This window comes from Delphinapterus leucas, chromosome 9, assembly GCF_059928025.1.
Source record: "Delphinapterus leucas isolate spDelLeu-1000000601 "Yukka" chromosome 9, BTC_Dleu_Yukka2, whole genome shotgun sequence".
NCBI classification, from domain to species: domain Eukaryota; kingdom Metazoa; phylum Chordata; class Mammalia; order Artiodactyla; family Monodontidae; genus Delphinapterus; species Delphinapterus leucas.
In genome coordinates this window covers 59,372,724-59,382,906 of record NC_143137.1, presented here as the reverse complement: position 1 = coordinate 59,382,906, position 10,183 = coordinate 59,372,724, and the positions used below count along the sequence as shown (strand labels likewise).

At 44.7% G+C, this 10,183-nt stretch overlaps 1 protein-coding gene across 4 annotated transcripts in view; it reads left to right on the top strand.

Annotated features, from left to right (window-relative positions):
• The first annotated feature begins 1,212 nt into the window (after positions 1-1,212).
• The window catches only part of SLC25A13 (solute carrier family 25 member 13), a 244,604-nt gene continuing 235,633 nt past the window's right edge, over positions 1,213-10,183 (top strand). For 2 of the 4 annotated variants that reach the window (XR_016394318.1, XM_022586453.2), the window contains exon 1: positions 1,213-1,401. Coding sequence is in view for 2 of the 4 variants with exons in the window: in XM_022586453.2 (XP_022442161.1) it covers positions 1,387-1,401 (15 nt within the window). In the remaining 2 variants the exon portion in view is untranslated. Of the gene's footprint in view, positions 1,402-2,075; positions 3,337-10,183 lie in introns of those variants that run through there. The other 2 variants (XM_022586462.3, XM_089917651.1) reach the window with 2 other exon arrangements.

Below are 10,183 nucleotides of genomic sequence, written 5' to 3'. Positions count from 1 at the left end.
CACCCTTCAACATGGCACCCAACATCCTCCAAGACACAGTCCCAACCTGCCTGCTCAGACTCTACTTCCACCAGTTCCACAGCCTGTTACCTTTCATGACTGATCACTTTCATAACTTGCTGTGTTTCCTCAGCAATTTCTGGACCTCCTGCTTCCCCTCCTTATTTCCTCTGGCTGGAAAACCGTCCCCCTCCACTTCACTGGACTGATGCACATCCACAGCTTAGGCATCATGTACTCTAAGAGGCTTCCCCAGTCCTCAGCATTCCCATAGTGCCCTGGGAAAAGGTTGTTGCCTTAACAGTTTATATGGACATTAACTGTGTGCTTGCTTTCCCACTAGCTCTTTAAGGGCTGGGACCATCTCTCAAGTCATTCTGGGGTTCCAACTCCTAACACAGTGCCTGGCATATAGTAGGCACTCAGTCAGTGTTAATTAATTAAAATGATTAGTAATAAACACTTTTGTTGATAGGTTATATCCATAATCCACAAAACATTTAAAGCCCTTTTCACTGACCACCATTGCCTTAATTATAAATTTTGGTAGCAGGGACAAATGAATGAAATTCTTATAAAGAGGAAGAAGACCTCTGGGGATTATACATTCGATTTTTCGATTAAAATTTTGACCTGTTTATTTTAGTAGGGCCTATTTTTGGGCGTGTGTCTTTGACTTCTACAGCCCTACTATGCAGGGCTGAAATGAAGTAGCTCCATGTTCTGCACTACATACAGTTGTTTGGTACTTCGAGTTTGCCAGATCTGACCTAAAAGTAGACTTGCCAGAGACATTATTTTGCTATTTCCGATAGACTAGTCAATGCTTCGGGATTCCTTATAGCAGAGAGGAGCCCCTTTGAAAGGGAACACCTGGCTACACACGGCACCAAGTGTAGTTCTCAACTTCCCCAGGCTGTGTGCCCCGCCTGTGGGTCTCGAGGGCCCTGGAGCAGCCCCTAGAAGCAGCCGAAGCCAACAGCTTCCCTCGTGAGGCCACCTGATCCCAAGAGACAGACTTGCACCACGCCACCCGCCCTCGGCCCCACCACAGAAGTCGCCGCTGCTGGACAGCGGAGCAGCGGAGCCGGGGTCACGTGCGCGGGTCCAGTCCACCGCCCCCAGACCCGGGCCCGCCCCGGCAGAAGGGCAGAGGCTATCGGGATCACGCGCGCCCCGGCGGCCCTGGCTGGGCCCAGCCAATGGGCTGGCGGCGCCCGCATGACCCGCGCCGGCGGGAGGGCGTGGGGAGTCAGGCCGGGCGCGCACGCTGCCAGGCTGTATCGCCGCTCCCGCCGCCGTCGGGACTGGAAGTGAGCGGCCCGGGCCCGCAGCGCCAGCGAGCCGGTGAGAGCGTCCCGCAGCCTCCCGCACCCGGTGCAAAGCATGGCGGCCTCCAAGGTAAGCGTCGGCCCGTTGGCCGGTTGCCCCGGGGGGCGCGAGGGGCCCGGGCGTTCACGTGCCGGGCTGGTGCAACCGGGAAAGCAGAAAGAAAGGGGCGCGGGGCAGCTGTTCCACCTTGCAGCAGAGGGAGGAGGGAGGTGCCCGCCCCTCCCGGGCAGCACAGACCGCCGGTGCGGAGAACGGGGACCGGGGCCCGACCTTGCAGCAGGAACTTTGCTGGCTGGACCCTCCCACTTGGCCCGGGCGGGGAGTCAGTGCCGGGCCTCCGCCCGGCGGGCCGAGCCAAAGCCGGTGAGCAGGAGCGGACACGAGCGCGTCCCGGGGCGTGGGAGTGCTCGGGGTCTGCAGGTCCGCACTGCTACCCCAGTGCACTCGCGCTCTTGATCCTGGTAGTTGTTGACCCGAGCTGCTTCCCGGGGGTCACAGCCCGCGCAGAAGCCTAATCCCATTCGGTTTCAGAGGCTCCGCCCTCTCACGGGTGGGGAAGTCACCTTAACTTCCGTTTTGGAGACCGCTTGAGAGAGTTGGCCTGCGCGTGTGTGCGTAAAAACTCTAAAGCACCCGCATCCCCCCAGGGACCCCGCTTCTCGTCCTTCTCTCCGCATCTGACAACACTTACATACCGGCCTCTAAGCCCTTGAGAGGCTTCTTTTTAGAAATGACAAAACAGATTGTCTTGGGAGCCTGTAACTCCTGTGAAGTTCTACTTAAAAGGAATTCTGCGTAAGGCGACTCATTCACTAACCCAGAGGAAAGGCAGCTCCGACAGCTTGACCTTTCCTCTTTTACCATTTCTTGAAACCTGGACACCATTTCGGCTTCTTTGGACTCCATTTCAACTTTTCTGGCAGAATACCATATTTAGTCCCAATCGCTTGAATCATTGGAATTTATTGCTTTTAATTTTAAGTTCATGAAGGCAGCCCTTTAATCAAGCCTATACAACTTCTTAGCTCATTTTAAGTGCAGTGAACTTAAATATACCCAACATTTCAAACATTTGTCCTTAATCAAAACTCTGTGATAACCCTCAAGAGGAAAACATGGCCAACACATCATATTCCTATTTATTTGAGCAAACTAATCACATTTGCAATGGAAATTGTAAGCAGACAGATATATTTAAATGCTGTTCTATGACTTAAGTTTCTCCAAGCGTCCCGAAATCTGCAGGCTTTTCGGTGTTCCTAGATTATGTGGCCTAAGTGGCCTTTCTCTTTTCCTTAATGACTCTGAGTTCCATCCTAAGGAGTGTGCTCTGGGTATGCATGTGCAGACACGTGGGTATGTATATAACATGGGTATGTATATAACTGTTCTAGTTAGATTCTCTGAGGATCACTGGGATTCATTTTTGGAACCTACATGAGCCCTTTCAAACCCAATAGCCCTTGACCTTTTCTTTGCATTAAATTTGCATGCAATGAGTACAAGGCATGAAGTATGTTCCCTCAAGGTGACTTCTTCCAGGAGAGTAGGTGGGAGTAGATACCCATACTTTACTGTCATTTTTATGTCTGTAGATGAGTTAAATAATTTTACTTAATTTGGAGGTAAAGTGAGGAACTTAAATTGAGGAGTATGCATGTAAATGGAGTATAAGACTGATTAACTAGTTTGAAATAAAATAAATAACATGGAAGGAGGTTTAACTTTTTGGTTGTATTTTTATTAAACTGTCACTTCATATCAATAAGTGCAGTTGAATTTTAGCCAAGTAGTGAGAGTCAGGGAAAATGAAACATTTCATTTTTACTCTTTGGGAACTTGTGTTTTTGTTTATTTATTCATTTAAACTTGCCTCTTTTCAGGATTTCTGATGGGTCATGTCATATATACATATATTTATAAACCAACAAGACATATCAAAATCAAGTCAAAGTAGATGAGAAAAACAGGATAAAGGGAAAATAAGATGAAGCCAGGACTAAGGTTAGTGGAAAATAAGGATGTATGTACTTGCTAGAGGTGACTGAATTTTCTAGCAGCCAAAGCAAAGAGGAAGTGATCAGTGAGGTCAGTTACTTGGGAGAGAGGTCTCCTTTTTTTGCTATGCGAGGGCAGTTTCTCCCCATCTTTTTTTTTTTGCGGTACGCGGGCCTCTCACTGTTGTGGCCTCTCCCATTGCGGAGCACAGGCTCCGGACGCGCAGGCTCAGCGGCCATGGCTCACGGGACCAGCCGCTCTGCGGCATGTGGGATCTTCCCGGACCGGAGCACGAACCCGTGTCCCCTGCATCGGCAGGCGGACTCTTCAACCACTGTGCCACCAGGGAAGTCCCCCATCTCTTTTTATATGCAGTGAGCAAACTGCATTCAAAACTACCTCATGACCACAAATGTATGTTTGTGGATTCCATAAGGCCATTTCTTATAGTGTTTCTCATTTTAGCTCAAGGGCGGTAAATGTAGGTCCCCAAATGAGCTGTGCTGGTCCACCTTAGTCCAAGAATACCCCTTATTTAGTTGCCTTTGGACTCTTATTAGGGTGAGGTGATTCTGTCCTCTATTAGGCAGTGCTGGGCAGCCCCAGTTAAAGGCCATGCTCTTTGCTTTTTCCTGGAGCACAGATATTCCATATTGAACACAGAGCCATAGGTTTAGCAATCTTAATCTGGGGGTAGGATTGACATCCCCTCTTAAAACTTGAGGAACCTGACTAGAAGAGAATCCCATCTCAGTGGAGTGTCTAAGATTCTGGAGTGCCCAGAATCAGAAACTGGTCTTTTATTTATTCTTTTTTTTTTTGGCCACACTGTGTGGCTTGCAAAATCTTAGTTCCCTGATCAGGGATTGAACCCAGGCCCTCGGCTGTGAAAGCGCAGAGTCCTAACCACTGGACCTCCAGGGAATCCCCTTTTATTTATTCAAACGTAACTAATTTTTCATGTCCCTCTTCCTTTAAATAGTATAAATAGGAAGGCTGAGAATCTGTTCTTCGGTCTGCTTTTATTTTGATTTCTGCTTGATGGTTACTACTTAATGCAAAAGATATTTGTTTTTTCATGAAGTAACATTGATCTGAAACTTGGTATTTTGAGATGAACTCAGAAAACTTCAATTCTCTTGCTGCCGCCTTTTGTAGGAATAATCCTTATGGGTTCCCTTGGTAGATGGTAGATGATAAGTGGTCTGCCTGTACTACTAGTGTTATTTTGAGTATTTCTTTAAAAAACTTCCAAGCACTGCCCTACATGTATTGAAATGAAAATGAGTTTTTTAAATTCTATTTTATATATTTCCATAAAAAATTCATTTTTAAAAAGTAGTATTAGAGAGGTTATCCTTTTCTTGTAGTCAACGTTCCCTTTTCGTCACAGGTTGAGTTTATTATCCATTAAGAATGACGAAATTAAACTAGGCGAAACTGTTAAAAGAGATTGCTCACTGGAGTTCAGGTGTGAGAGATGTTCAGGTATAAAACTGGACTCCAATAATTTGGGTGAGATTAATCTAGAACTAAAAGAAGAACATTTGGAGACAAGCTAAAGCATTCATAATCATGAAAATTTGGTCTGTAGTGCTAATACACTTAGTATTGCTATTCCATTGTTGACTGAGTTGTTGCCGTGATCGTTTAGAATTGTGTGTATTGTGTTCTTTCTAATGTTGCAAACGGGAATAAACTAAGGAAATGAAAATGAACTGGACTCCGTTTGGACCTTCAAGAAAACCACAACCATACCACAGGCTAAATCCTCTCATGGAAGTGCCCCAGGTAGGGTTAGTGCCGTAACAAGGGCTTATGGGAGCATCAGGGAAGGAGCCCGTTTCTGTCAGGGGAGGGGAGGGAGCGTCTGAAAGGTAGTGGTATTTCAAAAGGAATAGTCAGAGGAAGAGGGAAGACCATTCCAGTGACAGGAAACAGCAAATGAAAGAAAGAGAGGTGAGAGCACCTGCTGCGTTTAGGGGATAGCAGGTAATAAAATCAACTGGAGAGTAGCTAACACTTACTATTTACTAGATGTGAGATTCAGTTCTAAATGCTTTTCATTATTAACTCGCCTAATGCCCCTAACAGTCCTATGAGTTACATACTATAATTTTTGGTTTATAGATGAAGACTCAGACACCAAGGGGTGATGTAAGTGGCCTAAGATCTGATAATTAAAAAGTGAAGAAGCTGGGTTTCAAATCAGCCAGTCTGGCTCCAGGGTCTGTGCTCTTACCCTGTCCACCATATTGTCTGCCTGGTAGTTTAGCATAATGGAGAGTAGAGTTTATGGGAGAAGGGGGAGATGGCTTGGGAGGGGAAATTAGATGCCTCTTATTTAAGACATTTATTTAGGTCTTGTAACTGTAAACCAGACTTTTATTTTTGAGAACCACTTACACAGTGCTTACTGTGTGCCAGGCACTTTCCCAAGTTCTTTACAAATAATAACTCCTTTATTTTTCATAATACCAAAAGTAGGTGTGGTCTCTTTTTGTCCTCATTTTACAGGTGAGAAAACTGAGGTCTGGAGAGGTTAAGTAATTTCCTCACGGTTATACAGAGAATAAGCAATACAGCTTGGATTTGAACCCGGCCAGTCTGTGCTCAGAGTCTCTGCCTCACCTGCCCAGGCCTTAAAAAGAAGTTCCATTTGCAGAGGTGCATGTGAGAATTCACATGTTATCAGTTACGGGCATGTGTATTTCCTGATCATTCCAGTCCAGTAGTTTGTATCTGTAGAATGCTTTGGCACTCAGTATACGCTTCATTGTTAAGTGGTTTTTGAACCAGATTGCACAGGCCAGAAATTGTCATATACTTTTTTTTTAAACACCTTTATTGAGATATAGGTCATATGCCATACAAGTCACCCATTTAAAGTGTACACGTCGGTGGTTTTTTGTATCTTCACAGGGTTGTGCAACTATCATCACTGTCATTTACCTTTGTAAAAATTTTAACCCAGTGTTCACTAATTAGGACTTGGGCCATATATGTAACCTCCATGTTTTTCATGCTTCTCATCAATAATAATACCCTCTTCAGAGGTTTGTTACTGAGGATAAAATGTGATTGAGTTTATTAAGGACATTCTTCAGGTTGAAGGTGTTCTCTCCCATATGGTAAAAACGGCTAGGTATTTGATGGTATAATAATAGTATACTAAAACAGATTAGTTTTTTGTACTGGAAGGAAAGAATGTTTGAGTTGTTTTTATGCAGCCATGATGCTGGTAAGTTTCTGTGCTTCCACTGATGTTTGGATTTAGGGTTTCTTAAATTGATGGTGCTGGATGGGCCTTGGGGTTTACATAACACAGTGTTCCTCACTCCTCCCTTCGTTAATCTTGTTCCCTTTTACCAGGTGAAGAAATGGAATCCTAGAAAAGTTTGTAATTGGTCCAAGTTCCCTTGAAACCCGTTTGCTTTTTGCACTATTGTAGTCCAGGGGTTCTCAGCACATTATAGTCCTCTGGACTGGTATAAAAGTGCTGATGCCTGGGTCTCACCCAGAGGTTCTGATTTAGTTGGACTTAGGTGTGGCCTGAGCCTCAAGGTTTTTGAAAGCTCCCCAAGTGAATCAGATCTGCTTCTGAGGTTGCCAGCCACTGTTCTAGGCGGTTTTCCCTCTCTTTGCTTCAGCTGATCCTCTGATGGTTCCTTCTTGGAATAAGGAAGGAATGCAGTGAGATCAATGCAAGTCTCTGGTGTCTCAATTCAAAGGAAGGATACATAGGGGTCCCTACAAGTTGTCTTCTTTCTTGACAATTTCTTTTCAGTCCTTCTGCCTCGTTTCACCTTTGTGCTTAGGCATCAAGTTTATATAGTTTTGTAGTTATCCTAGAATATGGGTTTTATCACCAAATTGATTGAAAGCTCCTTTTGTCTTCTGTAAGTCTCAGTGGTTTTCTGTATCAGTGTAGGTGCTTGAGGGGGGAAGTGTTGCAAAGAGCAAGGTAACCCTGGTCTTGCAGCCTTTTCCCTGGCTAACCTAGTTGGGTGCCCATGTGTTGTCAGTGTTCCCCAGTTGGGTCACAGGGCTTTACAAGTGTTGTTTAGCAAATAGAGAGCTGGGGGTGGGGAGAGGGATGGGAAGGGTTGAAAACCCTGTAGGGTAAGAAAATCAGGGAGCAGGTCTTCCTGGATATCAAGTTCTTCTGTAATTGCTGGAGTTGCTCTGACTCCTTCGGCCTCTTTGACCTCTTGTCCTACGACTGGCCTATGCTTTTTTTTTTTTTTAATGGAAACACATTTTTTAAAAATTTTATTTATTTTTGGCTGCGTTTGGGTCTTCGTTGCTGCATGCAGGCTTTCTCTAGTTGCGGCGAGCAGGGGCTATTCTTCATTGCAGTGCACGGGCTTCTCATTGCAGTGGCTTCTCTTTTTGCGGAGCATGGGCTTTAGGCACGTGGGCTTCAGTAGTTGTGGCTTGCAGGCTCTAGAGCGCGGGCTCAGTAGTTGTGGTGCATGGGCTTAGTTGCTCTGCAGCATGTGAGATCTTCCCGGACCAGGGCTCGAACCCGTGTCTCCTGCATTGGCAGATGGATTCTTAACCACTGCGCCACCAGGGAAGCCCCAGCCTCTGCTTTTGTTGAGTTCTTAGATGGAGGCATTCCTTCCTGTGTTCTCCACTATCTGTGAGGATTAGCTCTGCTGAGCATGGTCCATTCCTACTCACCCTGCCCATCATTTGCTGCTTCATAGCACTTATCCTTCCCACCATGTTTTCTTGGATCCCTTTGTGTGAATCTGCTGGTGTGGTTGCTTCTGCTTGGGATGTGCCCTTGTCACAGTGATGTAATTCCCTTGGCAAAGTACTTAATAGCAACTGAGCAAACCCTGTTTTTCATGGCCTGTTTAACCAGACCCTCTTGTTAGGTCAAGTCAACCCCATCAATGGTGGCTCTGGTCTCTTGGCTCAGAATTATTCCCAGTGGCTGATTTGTAGAGTGGTGGTCTGGTTTGTTGGTTGGAAACGTTTAAAAGATAGTGTACTCGAACTCACCATTTCCTTTGGAAATTTGCTTTGTAGTTGCATGAGTGAATATAGGCCTGGTGATTTCTTTTGACTTTAGGTGCTGACAACATAGCAAAATTGGCAGTGTTGAAATTCTTAGCAATTCAATGTAAATAAACCACTCTATTTAATGGCTGTTATTAGGCTGGTAGCTTTGTCTTGATTTCCACATGTAGTCACAGTTTCCACATGTTTTCCATGAAAACTGTTGACTTGATATGAAAGTCAGATATTTCAATATACAATTACTGTTTTATGGTAAAATGTCTTTTGCGTAAGACATAAGACAGTAAAATTTGTAAGAAAATTGTCTAAGTAAGTGTAGGGGAGGAAAAAGTTTCCCTCAACTCTCTTAGGGTCCCTGGCTGGGTCTGAAAATTAAAATGACAAAGGCAGATTAACAAAAGAGAAGTATACAAATTTTGCTGAATTTTTATGTGTACATGAGAACCTTCACAAGAGAATGAAAGTGACCAGAGCAGAAAGCTTTAAACCTTTTGGACAATGAAAAATAAATTTGTAAAGAATTGACAAGACAAAAGGGAAGTAAATGGTGAAGAAGTAACCAGGAAGATAAGGGTGGGTTTAACAAGGTTTGTGTGTGCAGCTCTTTGGCCCCAACTTCCCCATCTTTGGTGATGATTGTGTCCTCTCCTCCTGGAACAGGGACGGTACCTTTTGTAGGGGAGTTTATGACCTGTTTCAGGAAAGAAGGTTGGGGTTGTGTGTGGGGATGGTCAGAGTGACCTTCCTGTTTCTGCTGTTTTCTTAAACTCCTTCAGTTTAAGATACTGAATATGCCAAGGTGCCGCATTTTGGGGTAGCATGTCCTGAACCTCGTCAGAAGCCTGATTTGAACAGGTTTTTAGACCTGGGCTCATATTTAGTAGTTGTTCTGAGTTAGACATGATTTGTATCTGTCTGATCCCAGCCACAGTTGTAGCCTGAGATGTAGAGGACACCCAACTGCTCAGTCAGCACCCCTTTCTCATGTGGGAAAACGCTTCAAGAACTTCTTTTTTTTTTAATTTTAAATTAGTAGCTCTGGTTTAGTGAAAGAGCCCTGGACTAGAAGGCAGAAGAACCTGGATTACAGGTCCAGTGCTTCCACTGATGGTGAGAACGTGGACAAGTCTGACTTCTCTGGGCGCTCAGAATCCCCGTGAAGCAAACAGGGCCTATCTGTGACGTCTGTGATGAGCAAATGAAGTATAACATGGGAAAGCACTTTGGGGATTATGAAGTGCCATAGGGACTGTCAAGTGATGTCTGTTGGAGACTGTGGGACGTTTCAACCTAACTGAAAACTAGGGACATAGATATTATTTGACCTACCTGAACAAAAGATGGTGTGCTTTTCTTAAGCTCGTGATCTACTGAATAGTCACCATAATGGCTAGACAGTCTGGCTGCTTCAGTAATCAGATTCTCTGAGTGGTGTGGTCCCTTCCTGGAGCCTTGCTATTAGAAGCTTATGGTCCAAGGACCAGGAACATTGGTTTTACTCAGGAGCTTGTTAGAATTGCAGCATCTGTGGACTCATCCCAAATATTCTGTTGCATCAGAATCTGCATTTTAAATAGATCCCCAGGGGATTGTATACACATTAAAGTTTAAAGAATATTGGTCTGGAACTCTCATTACTGTGTAATTAAATGTAGCTGCCTTTCTAAACTGAGGGTACAGTACTTTTTGATTTGGTTGTAAGTCAGTCCAACTTTTTGCAGAATTAGATACATAGTGATAAAACCCAGTATAAATTTTAGGATTCTTCGGGTTAATTTTGATTCCATTGGGGCCAGGGTATTATTTTGGATGGCGTCTCTGA